We start from the raw sequence: 21156 nt of genomic DNA on the forward strand, positions 1-21156 counted from the left end.
TCAATGACAACAGCAGGGGTTTTTGTCTGTGAAAGGCATAGCACAGGGCAACTGACAACATTTCATGTATATAGTGTGGATTTGTAGATTTTATGGTCTAAAATAATGAATATTTTTACTTTGTTTTTGCTGTCAGTAAGCTGTATATTTTATCTTTGTTTACTCTGTAGCAGATGACCTACGTATGTTTAAAAAGTTGTCAAGTATAAAATGAGTCATAGGAAGATTTTTCACTGCAGAAATATCAAATGGTCTGAAGAACTCAGAACAGAGTTTTATATTCTGTCTGTAGGTTGGATGAACCTGTAGGACCATGACTGTGAGCTATGACTAGGTAATGTAATGCTCATAGTTTTTTTTACATTTCAGGAGTGTTTCTTATTATTGTTGCATAACAAAGCTGATAGAACTGTTCTGAAGTGGGAGCACAGTTGTGATGGATTTCCAGGAAGATAAATTAATTTATTGTTGTAGACATTTTTCTCTAATCAATAGCAGTCACACGTTAGAAAAATAATCCATCTTAATTCACTTCCCACACTATCTTTCACATTTATATGATATATAATGTATGATATGGAACTATCTCATATTGAAATATACCAACATGTTTTCTGAAGTAAACTGCATGGACAGTAGAAAAATTAACAGATGAAAACACAGCCTCTTTAAAAAGGAAATTAACATTTAAATAGCAGTGTCCGCTTTACATTTGTCCTCCTCCCTCTTTCTTCTGTTTGGGTTTCTTCTTCTTCTTGGCTGGCTTGCTCGCAGACTGTGTCTTGCTCTTCTTGGCTGGGTTGGGCTGAGAAGCCGTCGCACCATCGGCTGGTCGTTTCTGCTTTGTTTTCTTGTCATGTTTCTTTTTGGCTTGTCCTTTGTCTGCTCCTGGTCTGTCTGTGGAGGTCGAGTTGTCTCCTGCTGGCTCCAAAACAGGCTTATTGCGCTTTTTACGCTTTTTTGTTTCTGGTAGAAAACCTTTCTTCTTCTTGGGAACTTGCTGTTGATTGGCCTCCTTGTCAGGCTTTGTCTTTTCAACTTTGGGTTTCCTGTGAATGTGAACAAACACATACTAGGTCAACACAACAGCTTCAATTCACTGTCCAAAAACAAACAAACAAAAAACAGACACCTTGTCATGCACGAGCCCTGTAGTAAAGTAATCCTGGGTGAAGCTCATGTTTGTCAGGACTGTTGATGAGCTGATTCAAGTGATCAATAAGAAGACATCACAGCAAATAATTTCCTTGTGTCATCAAGTTATGAATAATAATGAAGAAATAAGTGGATCAAATTTCTCTGGTTTCAGCAACAGTCGGTATAAAATGCTTTTAATCTAAAAGCTCATTTGTTTGAGCAGACACTTGGGCACAGATATCTATATGCTAAAGCTAACACAACATCTACTTCAACATTTTGTATGGAGTTGCGTTTATTTATTGGTTATATTAGCTTGTCAAATAAAAAAATAATTAGTTTTTAATCCAATCACCAAAAAACTGAATCATGAATCAAACTGAATCTCTGTTAAGCAAATGATTAACTACCCTGAACTTTAAAATTTCAGTTTCCAAAACAGTTTGTGGTGTAAATATCTCTGTAAGTGTCCTTCAGTCAGTGGTGGTGAGAAGTGCACTACAATCAAAATAGCACAAAATGCAATAGTTATTCTGTTTGTTTGTGGGCTGTCAAATCTTTTTAAATTAATTAATTAATCTTTTACATTTTTAAGGTTTGAAACCTCAGAACAGCACCGCCACAGAATGAGGAAGCACTTGCCATTTGGCCTTGCAAGTCATTTATACCACAACCTACTTTAAAAACACACATAAAACCAAAAAAACAAACAAAACATAAATAAAGAAGTTGCAGCTTAGGAGTTTGAATGGCTAGAAGTTTTTAGTTCAGACAAATATTAGAATTGCATGAAAATAACACAGCCCCCTCATTCATTTCAATGAGACCACTGCTTTGGTAAACAGGTAAATATACCTTGTTGGGTGGGGTTGGTAGCATTGTGCTAACTCTACCGCAAGTATTATAATGGTGGAGAAAACAATTGCTGCTATACAAGCAGGATACACTGGCGGTGCTAGTTGAGTTATATCATCAACTGTACACTGCTGCTATAAAATGAGGAAACATTGAGTACGTTAACATGCACTTAAGTAAATGCTTTACTGTCTGCCTTCTGCAGTAACCTGATTTCTTAAACGTCACGTAAACGAGAAACCCGCTTTCGGGGTAGGGAATTAGAGAAACCTGATATCCCCAGCTAGATTTGTCCTGGATCAATTTCTTGGACATGTACAGTATATGCGTGACTGGGTTTCAAATCTGCTTTTTACATGTACACATGTGCATGAAAAGACTTCAGACAGAGAGGAAATCTGCTTACGGACCTGCTGCATGTATCTGTAGATTTTACAGAAACCTGGTAATTTCCTGATTTGTCCCGCTAACCTGGTTCCTAATGTGCATGCAAACACACACGTAGATGTGTGTATGTTAACACAATAACTCACATGACTCCAAAGTGTTTCATCACCGCCCAGTAGGTGTCCTCTAGCTTGCCGGTCTTCTTGAAAGTGAGGACGCTGGTCAGGGACTGCAGGACCTTCTGAAGGGGCTCCAGGTCCACAGACAGCTTCTACACGGCACAGGCAGCAGAGGCAGAGACTTGAGTCTGGACTGAAACCACATCAACAGTTTCCTCTCATGATTTCATCCTGACACTGAAAAGCCCACCTACCTGCTGGTTAACGTGCTTGACCAGGAACTGACAGAGCTCCAGGGTTCTCACCACCTTCTCCTTCACCACCTTGCTCTCAGTTTGACCGACCTGCTGAAGACTCTGAGAGAAGAAGACACTGGGGTTATGACTGCTATCCATGTTGGCCTTATCAACTGATCCAGGCATCGCCATCTGATTTGACAGATATGATACATTTTGACTAATTATATATTTACTGTAGAAGTGATGACTACTGGTACTGTTTGTCAGCGTCTTAGACCCCTAGGCCACCAGGACGACCCACAATAAAAATAATTTTAATGTGAACTAGATTTAGACATTTTCTGCAGCTGGTAAAACTTTAGGTCCTCCTATTTAGCATTTATAAGCAGTATACACACATTTAATAAATTGTTTATAACACACTATAATGTAGTGCACATCACAGGTTGCACAGAGTCAGTTTACCAATCCCCTAGCCTACCCAAGCAGCCTTGAGAACAAGGTCACGAAGAGGGGCATTGATGGCTCTTCATTGCTATCTTGCTATCTTTGCAAATAGAAATCTAGTCAAAACCAGTTTCAACCAAGCATATATCAAGAAAGTGAGACACCCCAAGGTCTTCTAATCTTTACGACTGGACAGTCTGAACCTTCTCTCACGTCAAAGGTTGCAACGCCCCTTTTGATTTATTCAACAGTGATTCAGCAATTTTACGTAAACATTTCAGTAATTTTCTACCACACCTGCAGTTTTTGTCAGAAAGTCATTTTGAAACATTGCATGCACTGTTTTTATAACAGAGAAAATGACTCAGAAAATGAGGACTGACGTTACATCTTATTAACGACAAATCTTTGGCAACTGGAGTTAAAAAACCCTACGGAGGAGTTATGTTGTTTGGCAGGTTCATTTTTGTCTAGGAGGAAAAAGACGGGGCATCGCAGAGGTGAGGCGGTTTGGTGAAGAATTGCAGAAGCATGTAATTATGGAAGTCTTTACCCTCCGCTGTCCTGAAGACACAGAGGACAGCGAGTGCACTATTGGCTCTAATCATCGTTTATCACAGCACGATGCAATAAACCTTCTAGCACAATATAATTAAAATTTGCACAAGCCTAAAGGATGTTGGTGAATGAACGTCTCCACTTATAATGAAGAATTGATGTGTTGTTATAGCCTCATGCTATCTTGCACGTAGAAAATAATTTTTAATCAGTTCCACACAGAGATGTTTACAGAATTTAAATTGGGAAAAAGAGAGCACTGGTATTGAATTGGTACTTGGCAGGAAATGGTATAGGTGGAGAAAAAGTCAGACCAGTGCATCCCTACCAACAATCATAATTGTAATGTTCACCAGCTAATCACCAACTGTGTGTGTCTGCTGTTTGGTGCTGTGCAGGTGGTGTACGGTCAGTTTATCAATGCTTTTTCACTGAAAATAGCAAATAAACAATGAGCTGAAAAAAAGACACTGTGGCCTTGATGAAACATCCCATGACATTTTTCATATTTCATCTAAAAACCTGGCAGAGCGGCTAAAGCTCCTGCCTCCCAATAAGGAGATCGTGGGTTCGTGGGTTCGATTCCCGGACCAGACCAACATCACACGATCTCTCTGGGTGGAGTCTGCATATCCTCCCCGTGTTACCGTGGGTTCTCTCCGGGTTCTCCGGCTTCCTCCCACCGTCCAAAGACATGCATGTGTAGGTTAATTGATAACTCTAAATTGCCCGTATTGAATGAATGTGAGAGTGAATGGTTGTCTGTCCTTGTCTGTGTCTGTGTTAGCCCTGCGACGAGTTGGCCACTGTCCAGGGTGTACCCTGCCTAAGGCCCAAAGTCACTGGGATAGGCTCCAGTCACCCGCGACCCCTAACGGGACCAAGCGGTAGAAAATGGATGGATGGATGGATGGATCTAAAAACCTGTTGAAGTTATTTTACTGAAGGGTTGTACAGTGTTGTACAGATTGAAAACCACCTTTTTTAAGCTGTTGTAATGCTGTAACCTTCTGTAAAATTCAGACATTACCTAAACAACTAATCAAATTTCCTCCTGCATGTAGATGCAGCTCATGCTCCCTGTTAACCCTGAGATGTATCCCAAGACTGTGTTGTAGAGCTGTGTTGACCTACCACTGTCAGCTGACCTGTGACCTTCACACAGAGCTCTGTCCACTGAACGCCACTCAGCAGCTGCTGAACCTCCCTGCTCTGCATCGCCCGCAACACCAGCACACATGCTTGGCCCTAAACACACACACACACACACACACAAAGTCCATCAAAAGGAAGTCTAACGTACACATGGTAATAAATTAATATGTAGCAGCTGAGTTGGAGGGTGGAGGTTCTCCTTTGTGTTTGTCAGAACTATTTAAACTTTGAATCTTTAAATCTTCTTTTTGAAAATCACAGACCCATCTGTGTTGTCATTGTTTAATTTATTCTTATGCATACTTTGACGCCTTTGTCCAAACTAGTGATGATCTTGTGTCTTTTTTCCTGGTTATTTTTCTGCCTACGGAGCATAGGTATTCACATCGAATGCAAATAATGTTTTATTTCCTCCTCTGTCAGGAATTCTGCTCCTGCAATAGAAAATGGTCACAAATCTTTACCTGTTGGTGTACTCTGACCCCAGATGTGATGTGCTGCACTGCTGCGTCCAACAAGTTCACACACAAAACCTGGAAATAACACACAAGCTGCATTAGTTACTGCCAGCGGAGACGTGGCTTCTGTCTATACGATGACCTGAGCTAACTTCTGTACTCAGAATGAGATGTATAGCTGTACTCACAGGGAATCTGTTGAACAAGTCTGTGAACATCTGAGCAGTCAGAGGGCTCTTCCTCTTGCTCATGAAGGAGCTCAGAGCCTCTCTGAAGATGGTGGAGACCCGATCCACATCCACATTGCCCATGAACCTCAACTGCAGACACACACACACAACACAACGTCAGGCATCAGACTTTCCTTCACAGAAGACATTTTAACACGTCACAGTAGGATAAGCACAGGTTTAAAAAATAAAATCACTAAAGGGTGCATTCCATTTAGCTGCTTCAGTTTCAGACTCTTGGTATTGTGCAAAATGGCAGCTGTGAAAAAGGCCTATTGCTCTCATCCCTGGTTAAAGAAAGGTTTAAAAAAAAAAAAAAAAAAACCAGACTAACCGGCGTCCTTCTTAATCTGTTTTTGTTTATCTTAATCTTCTTAATTGTTCCTCTTGAAATTTAGAAATGTAATTTTTCAATGCCGTGAGCACCACAAACTAAATTCCATTAGCCTCCATTGTATTGGTGTGGAGACATAAATCTTACAGACAGATATCTCTAAACCTGGACAAATAAAATCAAAGAGAAGAGGACGCTCTGGCTAAAAGTTATCCAGTACTGACCCATTTCCTGACCCAGTAAAGTACAGGAACAGACCTGGATTTTATCTGGTGCAAAGCTGGACATAATATGAGAGATGAAAAATGCAACGGTAACAATTGCATACCACGTAAATATTTAATTACCACCTGTCTACTGACCAACCTTGTGACCTAAAAGCAAAAGGAAAGCTTGGCCTGACCTGTATGTGATTTGTTTTGGGTAAAGTTGGAGAAATGCTTGGCGACCATCTGTGGCAATAACACATCACACACTATCATTAGGCTACTAACTGACCGATTTCCTGAAATCAAGCGGTGAATGACAACAGAGGTGTGTGTAAACATACGTCATTTGCTGCCGCTTTGTCTGCCATCTGCTCCTCTTTGGTATCAGCAGGTGGAGCTCCTCGCAGCACCTTCACCACGTATAGAGATGCACTGCAAGGACAGTTCAACATCGGCAAAATACAAAACACCGGAGCTTTCAACCGCATCTCACAATCATACTTCATATTCCCAGTTCACGTTCTTGTACTGAAATTGTCAGTCATGTTATGTGTCATACTCTCATTTGCTCTGTTTTAATATAAATCCAATTTTTTTTTGTCCGTACTCCTTTGTCAAGGACCTATTTTTCCCACGTGGAATCAAAAAAGATTCATTAACTCTTCTTTAGTCATTCAGACATTCACAAATATCATGGTGTGAGACAGCTTAGCATAATTTTCTATTCAGCTCACTCATTAAACAGTAAGTTGTACCTGAAGTAATAAAGGCAGACTGAGGAGTCTGACAGTTTCTGGGTTTTAGTCATCAGTTTGTCCAGCAGGTCATGGAGCTCCCCCTGTCTGTCACCAGCAGTCCTGCAGTAAACCTTGGACCTACACAGCTGGTTCCTAAAAAAAAAAAATAGAAAGAGTTAATAGGCAACATATGCATTCAGTCAAAGTAAGAATCATTAAATGTCTACACCATCCAACCCAAAGACCTAGTGGTTTGAAACCCTAGCTGAGCCTCAAAGCACCAGATCCTGTTTGTGTGAGGTTTGGCTTCATTTCTTGCAAAGACATCAGCTTGGGTCGAACTCTGCACGTGTTTTAGGGCTATGTATCACCTAGACACAGGTTCAGACATTAATTTTAGGCAAATGCAGAGCACTGAAATTACCTAAAACAACATTCAACATACACCTTAGAAGGGTAAGGGCCGGGTTGTTCTAGAAAATAATTAGTTTGTACGCTGCATCCAACCTTGTCTGAAGGCAAAAGTGTTTATAGCTGTTACAAACCCCAAACTGGAAAGCGGCGAGAAAGGGGATAACCGCGCACATTTTCAAACAAGCAGTCTCTTGTGGAAGGCATGCATAGTGTTGCATTAGTTTGTTCATACAAATAGTTGTGTCAAGAATAAAAAAACAAAAAAAACAAAAAAAGAGAGGGGTTTCCAAAGCTATTCAACCATCCGACAAGCAGTTCTGATAGCGTGTACTGGCACCTTAAATCCTCTTTCACTATATACGCAATTTTATATTGACGTATCAAAATATAGACTGATATAGTCAATTTCATGGAAAATTAATGGTGATATAAATAAAATAAAGAAATAAAAATCAGCCAGGAATGTCTGTTTTGGTCTAATTGGCTCATTCTAGTTCAAACCAGCTCCACTTTCAGTGTGAAAAATCTGCAGGAAGTGTTTTATTGACAGTAGCTTATGCTGCATTCACAAAATCTCATCAGAATGGGAAGGAAACAGGAAAACCTCCTGTTTTTCTGACTTGGGTTTTTCAAATTCTTTAGCAGTTAGTTATGGAGAGAAACTAGATCCAAACAAACTTTGTACAGCTCATTTTAAATGAGCCAAATCAATTCTATTTGTGTTAAATTGGATTTTATTTAGATGCAACTGCCAGCGATGGAGGCTTTCCAGCCATGCTGCCAGAAGTTTGCTGGCATTTCTGTGGTGGAAGATATCATCACCAACAGAAATTCCAGATATCTCTGACTCTGAATTACAACTTGGAGGCTGAAATGAACATTTTTTCTGACTTGGTTTGTTGTAATTACAGTCTAAAGAATATGGCAATTGAACACCAGCTATATAATAAGTATATAAAACACAAAAAAATCTGAGCAAGGGACATCACAGTGCTGGACACAATGTTTGGCAGGTGATCTCTGGTGGATAAAAACACTCTGGAAGGAGTGTTTCAAACAAAATACATTATCATGCTTAACACCAAACATGTAAACAAAAGATGCTATGAATCGCCTCAGTCCATAGCTAAAGTGCATTACCTGAAGATATCTGCAGCTCGGCGGAGGAAGTCCTGCTCCTGCTGGTGGCTGTCGGAGCTCATTCCTCTGTCGATGACGGTGAGCAGAGGCTCCACCAAACCCAGCACAAGAGGACTACCAGCCTGCCGGGCCACGAACACCTCAACCAGGTCCAACACCTACAACATAAGGAAAAGCCACACAAGGCAGGGAGACAGCTTTTAGGTTGGTGGAATGTGTATTTTTTCACTTTTGATGGAGCTAAGCTAAAGACGCTGATATCAGTCTTCTGATCTGACTCTGGGTAAGACGGCAAACAAGCATATTTTCAAATATGTGTTTATAAATCCTTTACAAAATAGCAGCCTGAGGAAAGGTACCTTGATCTTAAAGTCTCGGACCAGCGTCTTCTCCTTCTGTAGTTTTGTCTTTTCATCCTTCTTGGCCTGGGTCTTTTTCTTCTGCTCTGAGAACAGCGCTGACAGGCCCTTATCCAGCTCCATCATGGCTTCATCATCCAGATCTTCATCACTGCTACCGTCCTCCTCTGTGGCCTGAAAATACAGCACAATAGAGCACAGAGAACACAATGTAACACCTCATTCCTGCTACAGAGTCTGCTGTGGCCTGATCACTGCTGGTGAATCACATATAGTGGACACATATTCTTCTGTTAACCTCATCTAAAATCTTTCTACATACGAGACAAGGGCATGATTAAATTAATCTAGCAGTGTTACAATATTAATAAAATGGTGCAGTAGATGGTAATAGCTCAATTCATGACATGCTGCTAAAAAACAACAACATTACATGTAGGCTGAAGACTTAAAAACTAACAGTGATAGACACACATCCACAAAAATGCATTATATATATGTATAATCAAGACTAAGCCATGCTAGAAGCTCTGTGAGGCTGTACTAAGGCACAGCTGTGCTAAACAGTAATGTCAGCATGCTAACATGCTCAGAATGACAATGCTAACATTGTAGCAGTTATAATGTTTACCATTATCACCATCTAAGTTTAGCATGCTAACATGAAAATTAGCAAATTAACACTAAACACAAAGTACAGCTGAATCTGATGGGAACGTTTTGCAAGTATTTGGCCATAAACCAAAGTATTTGACAAATAAAAATTTTGACCTGATGACGGTGCTAGAGGAAAAATTAAGGGATCACCAAAGTCGATAGAACGCATCGTCTGGGAACCATAAATGTCTGTACCATATTTTGTGCTAAAATATCCAGTAGATGTTGAGATATTTCACATGAAATTTTGACCTGGTGGTGGCACTAGAGGAAACATCAGGGGATCACCAAAGTCAGTAGGATTCGTCCTCTGGGGAACATGAATGTCTGTACAAAACTTCATCAAAGTGGTGGACCTACTGACAGACCGACACTGCCGAGAGCCACGCCGCTAGTGTGGCTAAAAATATATAAAATAACTTTAACAAAACCCTGTTTGTGCTGTTAACAAATATTCCTGGTCCTCTGTTCCCAGAACCTTTTTCATTTCAGACAGTACAAGACTACAGCTGGGTTTCTAGTTGTGCTTAGCTGTGGAGCCTACACATGTAGCTGCCCTGACTACACTGTAACTGATGTGCACCTACTCTACACATCAGGGCTGTGGCATCAGAGATACCATACAGAGCTGTGACTGGTCAGCTGGGGCTGTTTGTGTTTCCTCCTACAAGTTTCCACTGGTGATAAAACGTCAACGTTGTGTTTAAAGATTGTAGTGCTGCCCCCAAGTATCCAAAAAAAACCCCTGATACATGCAAACCACTGACACCAGGACGTGCTGAAAGCCTGAAATCTCACCAGAGCATTCTGCTGCTGCAGGACCTTCATCAGCTCCAAACGGAAATTTTGGTCCACCTCTCCCTCTTCCACCTCATCATCATCCTCCTCCTCCTCCTCCTCCTCCTCCTCCTCCATTGCTTCATCATCGTCATCGTCTTCATCCTCGTCAGAGTCCTCATCTGATCCGTCAGACTCGTCATCCTGGCAAAGCCATAACCACATGTTTTAGGATATCAGTTTCTTCTAATTCAGTACAAAAATAAAACTAACGGTAAAGACGTGCATTTATTAAGTGGAATCAGTAAATAAAAGGCAAATCATATGGGTCTGCGTAGAATACCATACAAGACCATAAGATGACAAAAGAAAATAAGTTGAGAAGAACTGACCTCCATCTCCTCATCGTCTTCCTCGTCATCTTCCTCATCTGGTTTCTTCTTCTGGGTTTTGTTGTCGTCAGTTACGACCACAGCGCTGTTGTCCTCATCATCCTTCTCTGGGTCCAGGACCTACACGGAGCCCAAAACACCATCATTACAATCACTTACAAAGCTTCCAGCACAATATACATGACCTAAGTGACTTTGAATCCCTTTAGAGATCACTTACTTACTAAAGTTGGCAGTGCACTATCTGGGCAGTAAGCAAACAAGACATTTGTCCCATTTTCGAATGGAGATCAGGTCCAGGTCATAGTGGCAGAAGGATAATGGCCTGTTTATACAAAAGACCTTGTATGTGTTACTTACATCTAAGATGGCGGTGAGAGCTGCAGCAGTAACATGGGGGCTGATGGAGGAGAAGACCGTTTTGCAGACCTGTCTGATATGTCGGCTCGGCTGGGACAGCAGGGACAACAAGATGTCCACCATCACCTCCACCCACTCAGGCTCCTCCTCCTGCTCTGTGGCTGCACCAAGGAAAAGGCACACACATTCATATACTTTAAAGCAGTGTGAGCACAACATCTGGCATCTTATATCACACAACAAAGTTACGTAACGTAATGACAAACATGTTAGCAAACAGCTATTTACACATCCAGCAGACATGGCGCAACATTTTGGTTCATTAAGTCTGATATTCCTGCTCTTTCAGCTCTGTTTCTGGTCTCCACTAACTCCTGAGGGAAATACCTGTTTCTTTAGCTGCTAAATGCTCCCCTATGTTCACCAGCTAGTCACTAACTTTGTCTGTTTTATGCTGGGCATGTATCATACAGTGGGTTTTTAGAGCTAACAGCTACCTTCTACGTCTGGAAATGATGCTGATGAGAGCGGTGAGTGAACCAAAAGTCGATCATATGACTAATTCCTTCTTTTTTTTGAATATTCTATGAAAGTGTGAGTAACTTAAATTTGAGCTTGGAAGCTCATTATTGACTTTTGGGAATGGTATATGTAACAAAAAATAAAATAAAATCACAACTCAAGGCGCATCAACCAGCAACGGTAAAACATTACAGTGAAATTATACCATACTATACTGCCGATACAAAAACCAGAATAACACGGCTAATGGAAGAGGACAGATCTGTCGCATCTCAGTTAGTGGAGATGGCATGCTCGTCTCTTCTGCAAACCCATTTTGTGATTTAGATCGGTGAAAATAAATCCTGTATAGTGCAACATTAAGATGTAAAAGGATGATGGTGATGGAGGCATCAGCATCATCACTGTGAATGAGGCCTCACCTTGTTTCTTCTTTTTCTTCTTGGCCTTCTTCTCCAGAGCTTTGTCCACGCAGCTTTGCAGGTCCTTCAGGATGTCCAGCAGCTCTTCAGGGGCCTTCAGAAGAAATACATTTATGACGGCGTTCAGAGTCAAGAAGATTATTTCGCTCTGATTCAGCTTGTTTCCATGGCAATGTTTTGTTTTTTAGTCAGCGGATGGTGTTTGTTGATTGGAAATTAAACTACAGTATTCTTTAAGAACACAACAACATCAAGGCTGCAATAATCCAATAACAACAGTGCTACTACTGTATATCATGGCTCCGGTAATATGCTGTACCTTGAAGAGGTGCATGCCGACCAACAGGAAGAGCTGCTGGAACGCGCTGCTCTCTGCAGTCGGGCCTTTCTTTGTTTTCTTCTTCAGGTTTGCCACCGACTCCAGCATGCTGGAAGAACACACATGTAGAGCCAGCGCTATCAAACATGTTCCTACCTTGTCTAGTAGTACTCATTGAACAGATACACTTGTACGGCCATCAATATTTCTTAAGCTGTCTTATTTACACAAACGTATCTTATTTGTTTAACCGGTAAGTGAACAGAAATGTAAAAATCACTCTGGTGAGCGTTATTATAATATAGAAACGATGGCCAAAACTAAAAGAATAAGATCCAAGTTGTAATAAAGTGAATTATCCTTTAAACCTGTACAACTACATTCATGCAAGTGGCTGTAATATTGTAACTCCATCAGAAGAAAGGGAAGAATTGTATCCTGCTGTTATCTTGATCTTGTCCTGCTCTTGGATCATAGAGGCCATAGTCTGAGGAGATTCTGTTGTCCTACCTGTCCCAGGCCTGTCTCTGCTCAGGGCTGAAGGGCTGGCTGCTCTGGACATGTTTCGGCTGGTTAAGAAGGACTTGGGCGTACTGGACCAGGTGGTAAATCCACATGGTGCCGTCAGCTGTTACACCCAGCACGCGCTTTTGGTTGACAGCCGTGCCTTCGGCCGAGTCGTCAGTCAGAGGGAGGTGGTGCATGGACAGGAGGAGTCTGGAGGGTGGACAGACAGAAATCAGTGATGCAGCAGTGACCACAAGACACCTGAAAAGCCTTTTGGTCTTTGGACAAAACAGGGTTCAACGTTGGCTGTGATGTAAAAAAAAATGTCCTGGGGAAGCCCCGTGCATGACGTCAGGTTTGTATTTCTTTTTTTGGCCAGTGCTGTTTTTCTGAAGATGTGAACAGTCCGGTTTCCAGACTGAAATCTGGGGAATCAGTTACAGATGAATGTTGGGTGCGTTTCACACCTAAACCGTTTGGTTTGGTTAACGCAAACTCAGTATTTGAACCCACTGCGATTTCAATAAAGTTAAACAATGATTACCTGTTGTATAATAACAGCTGGTTTCTCCCTTACCTATGATGTCCACTAATGCTATCTTCCAACGTCATCTTTACAATTTTCTAACCAAGGCTGAGAGGAATAAACTACACTGGCTGTAATCAGTGGCTGATGTTTCAGAGGCAGCAGAGAAGATTTCATCTCTCACCCAAAGAAAGAATTGACAAGCACTCCTCTGGTTTTATCATCCAGTGGGACAGAAAGCTTCTCCTTTGTCTCTGGGATGTCAGCAGAGGCCTTCTTGGCACTGAAGAAAGCGTGGAAAAAGACAAACCTGGAAAAGAAACAACACAAAACCAGCTGATGGCCTCATCTTCATCAAACACGGAGACCTTGACATTGCTCAAATACAGGCGAGTCTCACCTGGCCACATCCATGATGAGATCCTCCTGCCTCTTCACTTGGTGGTTGTCAATGATTGAGGCAACCCGAGCAACAATCCACTTCCTCAGGCGGAACACGTTCTCCTTCCTGAGGTAAGACAATCAACAGTTACATTTGTCCAGTTTCCATCCCTGCGTCTTCCTGTTCAGGGTCACAAGACCAGACAGGAACAGCTGAGAGATAAACGTGCTGCTGAACATGCAAAAGGTGTATACACTCACTGTTCCCGTCCTTCCTGATTGTCCTTCTGCTTGCGAGTGCTGAAGTCCAGCAGCTTGTCCAGCTGAGGTTGCAGGAACATCTTCTTCAACCACTCCACGTAGTGCTGCAGAGCTGCAGGCTGAAGGTGCTGCACCACCCTCCACACCGACGGCACCACAGGGTAGCCCTGGTTGGTCAGCGAGGAGAAGCCCACCATCACTGCCAGCTGTTTGTCGGGGTCCTGACAGCCCTGCAAGAAGTTGGACACATAGGTGTCCATCTCTGGGGCCAGCTTGAAACGGTCCGGTTTCTGGGAGAGACAAATGATAGATGACATTTATATCAGTCAGCTGTTAATGTGCATGATCACTGGTTCAGGCAGGCACACAGTCAGTTCTCCTTACCTATTGAGAGTGAAGAAGATAATACTGACATAACTATACAGCTCAATTAAATATACTACTACTACTACTACCACTGTGATAATTCAAGCTTTACTAAAAGCTTGCAATTCTGACAGATAACCACAGTATTTCTACAAAACTATGGTAAAAATAAAAGATGGGTGGCAAATTTGACCAATCACCACAATTCCCTTATAAAGTTTTAGAAATCTAACACTGACCTCAAAAAAATGAATTAAACTGCAACTACATTAAATGGACTGAAACTTTTTGGTACCACTTTCTAATAACGAACCCTTTATGAATAAGCCGTAAGTCATGGCTTTAATAATGGTTACTAATAATTTACAGATCAGTTATAAGCCATTAATAGGAGCAACTTTTTTGTTGCCAGGTTGTGAAAAACCTCTCTCTGAGATGTTTATCCTTCTCTAGCAAGACATTTGATTCGTCTTTTTAGCTCTTTAATCCATCAGGACATGAAGACTTCTCCACTGTTAGACTGGAAAAAAACTGCAGAGCATCTGGACCAAAATCTGTTTTTCCATCAACTTACTGACATTTACAATTGCAGAGGTGACGCATTGTTGCAAGAACCCTTTATCAAATGACTGACTAACACTTGTAGCTGCAGAGATTTTTTGCAACCTGTAAACCCACCAATTGTTAAAAGTTGTTTAAGTCATGAATAAATGATTCAACATTAATAAAGCCATCAGTTACAACTTATAAACCCTCATAAAGGGTGACTTTTTAGGAAGTGGTATAAACTTTTGATCCCCTGAAAGCAGAGCTTTCCTTCCGGCTCCACCGATTCACATCTCAGCAAACGGTGTCTTGCATTACATGTTTTTTTAAATTAATTTGGGCTTTTATGCTCTATTTGATAGCAGACTGTAGAGAGATGACAGGAAATCAGGGGAGAGAGAAATGGGAATGACGGTTGATTTGAGAAGCTTGTTGGGTCACTACCAAAATTCAATTACAAAAACATATTTTCTCAATTATTTCTAATGGTATGTAGCCACACCACTAGAGGTATGTCCAACTTCCTGTCCAGATGTCTGCAAAGGTAACTAGCTACCAACTATATCAAGAATGCTCATCAACCACTCTCATTTGCCGACCAAAACAAAACTTTCTGCATAAAAAATCCTGAAAATCATTTTTACTCTTCCTGAACATACCTACATATTATTTTTACTGGGGGTCATTGGATTTTTGACACAAATCATTTGTTAATGTTTACTTAGAGCATCCCTGTTCAAGAGTAACCTGCTGTTTATAGTCGACTAGACGGGGCCACTGACCTGTGCAGACACCACATGTTCCCCATAGTGCATCATCACCTCTCCAGACAACACCTCCTTCAGCTGGGCTACAGACAGGAGAGGCAGGGCACTGCCCAGCAGACGGAAGCTCAGGAAACTGGACACAAACAGGACAACACCAGTGGGACATGTTAGCAGAATGTAGCTAACTGGAACTAGGACTGGACAATATGACATATAACATACAAAATATATAATATAGCAAAATATCTTTTGGAAGGTGTTCATACCTCCAGTAGAGTAGGAGAGTAACTAAATCAGGTTGCACCACTAAAACAAGCAATCAGGAGGTGCAAGCGGCGATTCCCATTACGAGTGAATGCATCAAAACAAAAAATCAATGTTCTGCCCTCAAATATTATTCCAAATGACAGTTGCTGCAACTGACAATAATAGCTATTTCACTTTCAAAATCAGGTTTTCTTTGACTAATCACGAAAAATCAACCAATCAAGAGGTGCTGAAACATTAACTTTGCCATTAATGTCTTTTCAACACACGTCTCATATCCCTCTTCAATAACCTATTAGGCTATTGAATAAAAACTGAGAGTGGATGTCAGCACAAATATCAAAAGGACGTAAATGGCGAAGAAAACTTTCCTCCGGTTCGTTCATTAGTGTCTCCCATGTCATTTCCGATTAACTGTTGCACCATGGCAACAGTTAATCAGAAATGACTTACACCTGCTTGGGGAGGTGTAAATTTTAAGTTATATCTTAACTCTACATTGTAACTAACTTGTATGGTGCAACCCGTTTTTACAAAGTTATAGCGTTACTCCCACACTACCTTCAAACGCTATGTTTGAACTTATGCATAGCTAGTGCAACGAGCTGCAGGTTCTCTCTGCAGTTGAGGTAAATAAAGGAATCGGCCACTATTACTACTACTATGGTATGTCAGCAGAAATGCCCTCAGCTCTGGATGTTAGGATCAATGTTTCTCAGCCCCTTGTTCACTCACTGAGCTGGCCCCGGCTGCTCCTTTAACATGCCGTTGATGATGGCGTTATTCCAGAAGAGCTGGAAGCTGTCTTCCTTCAGTGAGAGCTTCAGGAGGTCCAGGACCACTGCTGGGAGGACACACTCCTTCTTCACCGAGCGGGCCGCCATCTTCAACACCTCTGTCAACCTGCCAGAGAACAGCACATGTTGCTTAGGTTTTTCGCACAGCAGCTGTTAATGAGCAGGTGTGAGGGAAACTGGTGCATACATTTTGCATAATTCTAGGATGTGTTGATATATAGAAAGCTAACGTATGTGTGTGTGTGTTCTTACTTGGGGATGTTGTCAGCGTTGATGATGGTCGAGGAGCCCAGCAGCTTCTTGAGTTTCTTGGGTTTGAGGGTTTGTGGGAACCGCTGCAGTGCTACCAGCAGCAGCTGCAGCTGCTCTGGAGTCCTGAAGGCTGATGCCAGGTCAGTTTGCAGGGCGCTAAGGAGGACCTCCTCAAACACCTCCTCTGGGATCTGACGGACAGGACATACACATTTTAGAAAAATATGGATGGAAGTGTTTTTTAAATTTGCAGAAATAAAATAATCTATCAAAAGACTAAAAGTGAATTCTTGACTTAAGTAAAAGATTCAATTAAAACTCCTTGTGCATTATGTATGTGTTTGCATTATGGTTGTAGAGATATGGCCCCTGTGTTATTAAAGGTGTAACTGGGCAGCAGTTGTCACCTCATTGAGGATGTCCATCATGGTCTTAGTGGGCAGGTCCTTCAGGTGTTGTCTGTGCTGGCTGATGCTCTGGAGGAGCTGCACACATCCCAACACCACCTGCGGCTCCTGCAGGAACACAAGACAGAGCTCAGAGACCACAACACCACGTTACACTGCAGCTCACACACATTAGAGTCTGCAGCTATAGTTTCATACACATCATAAACCACACAGTGATACCACACTCCAGGGTCGTACAAAATCTGCTGGGGGGTGCCGGGGCAAAAATGAGCTACTACGCCCCTATTACCCCCAAAAATCAAGGTGTTTATTTGGAGTAAATCACTCAGGTACACTACAGGAATAACTTATGGCATAATGTTAATACCATTGAATGTGTTATTTTATCAGAGATTGAAGAAAAAACAAAACAACGAATCGTGGTGAGACTACTTACTTTAGAGAGGCGGCTGGACTGATGAAGGGCGAGGACACCAAACAAGTTTCCAAACAAAGCATTTCTGACAAGTTTCTGAAAAACAAGAGAAGACCTTGAGATTCACCGAGCTCATTCATTAAGCTTTTGGAGCTGCTGGACAAAACATCAAACACTCACCTTTTTCACTGTCTGCAAATTGTGCTTTTCTTTGATTCTGTTGAGTATACTCTGCAGAGAGACGTCTTCAAAGGCACTTAAGACCTGAAAAACAAAAACTCATGTCATGCTAAAGCCAACACGTGTTCATTATTTCCTGCAAGGCAGATACAGATGTCTACACTATAATAAGGGTACAAAACATATACTAATATATAAGTAAGGCACCCCCAGGTTGTAAATGTGACATAAAGACCACTGGGCCATGCAGCAACATGTAGATGTTTGCATCTGATGACCAGTTTGATTAAATATTCATATTTCTATGAGGGACTGTTCTGCCTTTCAGAAAGGCTGATCAAATGCATCGGTCTGAAATGCAATCTTGTTCTATGTAATGTATAGATTAACTGTGAATTAATATTCATTAACTGATGATCGACGTGATCGAAGTGTTTACTAATCACATAAAGTCATAGTGCCTAGATAATTTATTAATGGTGAGCAACAGGAATTCATGATACATTTGTACTCTAACTATTACTGCTAACACTTCATAATAAAACATCTTGGGAAATTCAGTTATTCACTTTCTTGCCAAGGGTTAGATGAGAAAATCGATACCACTCTCATGTCTGCACAGTAAATATGAAGCTACAGCCAACTTGGTTAGCTTAGCTCAGCATAAAGAGTGGAAACAGGGGGAAACAGCTAGCCTGTCTCTGTCCAAAGGTAACAACCTCACCTACCAGCTCCTCTAAAGCTCACTAATTAACACGCTATATGTTGCCTGTTTAATCCATACAACAACTGAAGTGTAAAAACAACATGTTATGGTTTTACACCACCACAAGTTGTCATTTTTACACGTAAAATTATTCCTTTTTAAGAGTTATGGCCATGATATGTACTGAGCGAGACATTTTACAGTTAAAAAATAAACTTGGCAGTGCTCTCTGGTGGACAAACTATGTAAAGTAGACGATGTGTCTGAATTATCTCTGACATATCTATTAACACTTTGGTACTGCAATACCTCGTTACCAACTGACATATATACTCCAACACTGATATATCTGCGATAAACTAATATTGGCCTCGCCTGTATGCATTGGTCAAAAACCATCAGACAGTAATTGCAAAATGTAATTTTAATTCTGACCATTAACTTTTACTTGTATTTGTAGATATTTGAAATGTACGTCACGGTGTGACACAATAATCTCAACTCAAAAGGTCCACTTACTAGAGATTATTTTGTCACACATACATTTCACATATCTACAAATACAAGTCTTGAAATGTAATTACGGTTAGATTAGGTTTAACTGGTTTTCGGTAGTCGTCTCCACTCACCTGTCCCAGAGCCAGGCTGAATCCAGGTCTCGCAGTCTCTCGTGTGTGAGCCAGTCCATCCACCAGCCTTTTAAAGGTGTATTCCAACTCATCTGCCTGTAGTACACATGGAGCGCCACGTCATGATGCACCGCTACTACTGCGTACAGTAAAGCCTATTTTCACACTACTTCATAAATATTATATAAACTGCATACATTCTATAAAATAAAATTTCTATTAGTAACAGGGCTCACAGTTCGGATAGTTAACAAAATAAGAACCAACATATTTCACTGTACTCAGCTACAATTTTGAGGAACTCTTATTTTGAGTATTTCCATTTCAGAATCAGGTTTATTGCCAAGTAGGTTTACACATACAGGGAATTTGCCTTTGTATTTTGGTGCATCAAATACAACATAAATAGCATAACATAGTAAGAGGAAGGGGTGCACGGTGCACTCCCAATAAGGAGATCGTGGGTTCGTGGGTTCGATTCCTGGACCGGACCAACATCACACAATCTCTCTGGGTGGAGTCTGCATGTCCTCCCCGTGTTACCGTGGGTTCTCTCCGGGTTCTCCGGCTTCCTCCCACCGTCCAAAGACATGCATGTGTAGGTTAATTGATAACTCTAAATTGCCCGTATTGAATGAATGTGTGAGTGAATGGTTGTCTGTCCTTGTCTGTGTCTGTGTACAGGTTGGCCACTGTCCAGGGTGTGCCCTGCCTAAGGCCCGAAGTCACTGGGATAGGCTCCAGTCACCCGCGACCCCCTAACGGGACCAAGCGGTAGAAAATGGATGGATGGATGGATAGTAAGAGGAAAGGCAAGTACTGCAAAAGTCAAGAATCATAAATAGAAGAATGTATGATAAAAATATGAAAAATATATAACAAATACGTAAAAAATATCAGTTTTTAAAATGAAAGATCTGTACAGTTTAATGCTACTTTATAATTACATGTGAGGGAGGGCAATATTGTACTTTATACTATATTTATACTACATTTATTTCACAGCTGTAGTTACTTTGTAAATTATTTTACATACAAATATGGTGCACTGTTATAGATTCAACTATATAAAAAGGCATTCAAAATTAGCTCCACCAGCCAAAACATTAAAGTTCTGTTTACATGTTTATAATATAACACTGACTACATAATGCGTGCTTTTACTTTTGTTACATTAAGTCGTTTTTGGTGCCAATACTTCTAATGAACTTTCACTTAGGTAAAAATATGAAATCAAGAATTAACTTGTAATTTGGCATATTTATGGTGTAGTTTTGCATAAGTACATGACTACTGTACTACTACCTGACACTACAGCTACTATTACTACTGTTACTGTCCTAACTTCAGAGGATAAGCATGCTGGGATCACAGCCTCTCAGTGACAGTGATCTGAGTCTGTCTCACCTTGTTGTTAGTTTTCAGGTACTGGATGAGGTCTTCCACCGCCTTCAGTCGGACCTCCTGATCCGGTTTGGCCAAGTCCCAGAAGAAATCGAGGAAAACGCGGTTCTGCTGCAGGATCCCGGCCGGCCGGACCGGCTCCGCTGCTTTCACTGAGAGCTCCACCATCTCTACAGACATCTCCTCACACAGCCGCAACTGCTGCCCATGCTGCTGCAGGAGGAAAACGTGCCTCACTGCGCAGCTACTGCTTCCGGGTCAACGCTTCCGCTCTTTTTCACCACGCCCCCAAAAACTTTATTGAACAAATTGAACAATGCAAAACAGGGTAACATCAAACAGCCCTAGAATAACAAAAAGCTGGCACAGTATATTAATAACAATAATAATAATAATAATTGGCAAAACAAATGTCTTTCAGTAGATTGGCTGCCTGTGCTTTTCTGTTGGACTGTTGCACATATTGTATTTTTGTGTGTATATGTATATACTAACTGTATATCTCCCTTGTAAAT

The 21156-nt window shown here is 41.2% G+C and overlaps 1 protein-coding gene across 1 annotated transcript; it reads right to left on the reverse strand.

The window, feature by feature from the left end:
• Window positions 1-437: 437 nt before the first annotated feature.
• Window positions 438-20895, reverse strand: mybbp1a (MYB binding protein (P160) 1a). Its single transcript, XM_044221715.1, has 27 exons — window positions 20645-20895; window positions 19238-19333; window positions 17903-17986; window positions 17744-17818; window positions 17305-17412; window positions 16898-17088; window positions 16584-16751; window positions 15597-15714; window positions 13903-14192; window positions 13661-13768; window positions 13445-13570; window positions 12738-12944; window positions 12228-12336; window positions 11909-12002; window positions 10965-11125; window positions 10605-10724; window positions 10234-10416; window positions 8779-8952; window positions 8420-8577; window positions 6884-7018; window positions 6470-6560; window positions 5544-5675; window positions 5362-5430; window positions 4877-4990; window positions 2753-2854; window positions 2526-2650; window positions 438-1049 (listed from the first exon to the last, which is right to left on the reverse strand). Exons 1-27 carry the CDS (start codon window positions 20819-20821, stop codon window positions 707-709), a joined length of 3858 nt encoding a protein of 1285 aa, XP_044077650.1. The 5' UTR covers window positions 20822-20895; the 3' UTR covers window positions 438-706.
• Between the last annotated feature and the right edge of the window lie 261 nt (window positions 20896-21156).

Source organism: Siniperca chuatsi, linkage group LG14 (assembly GCF_020085105.1).
Source record: "Siniperca chuatsi isolate FFG_IHB_CAS linkage group LG14, ASM2008510v1, whole genome shotgun sequence".
Taxonomy (NCBI): domain Eukaryota; kingdom Metazoa; phylum Chordata; class Actinopteri; order Centrarchiformes; family Sinipercidae; genus Siniperca; species Siniperca chuatsi.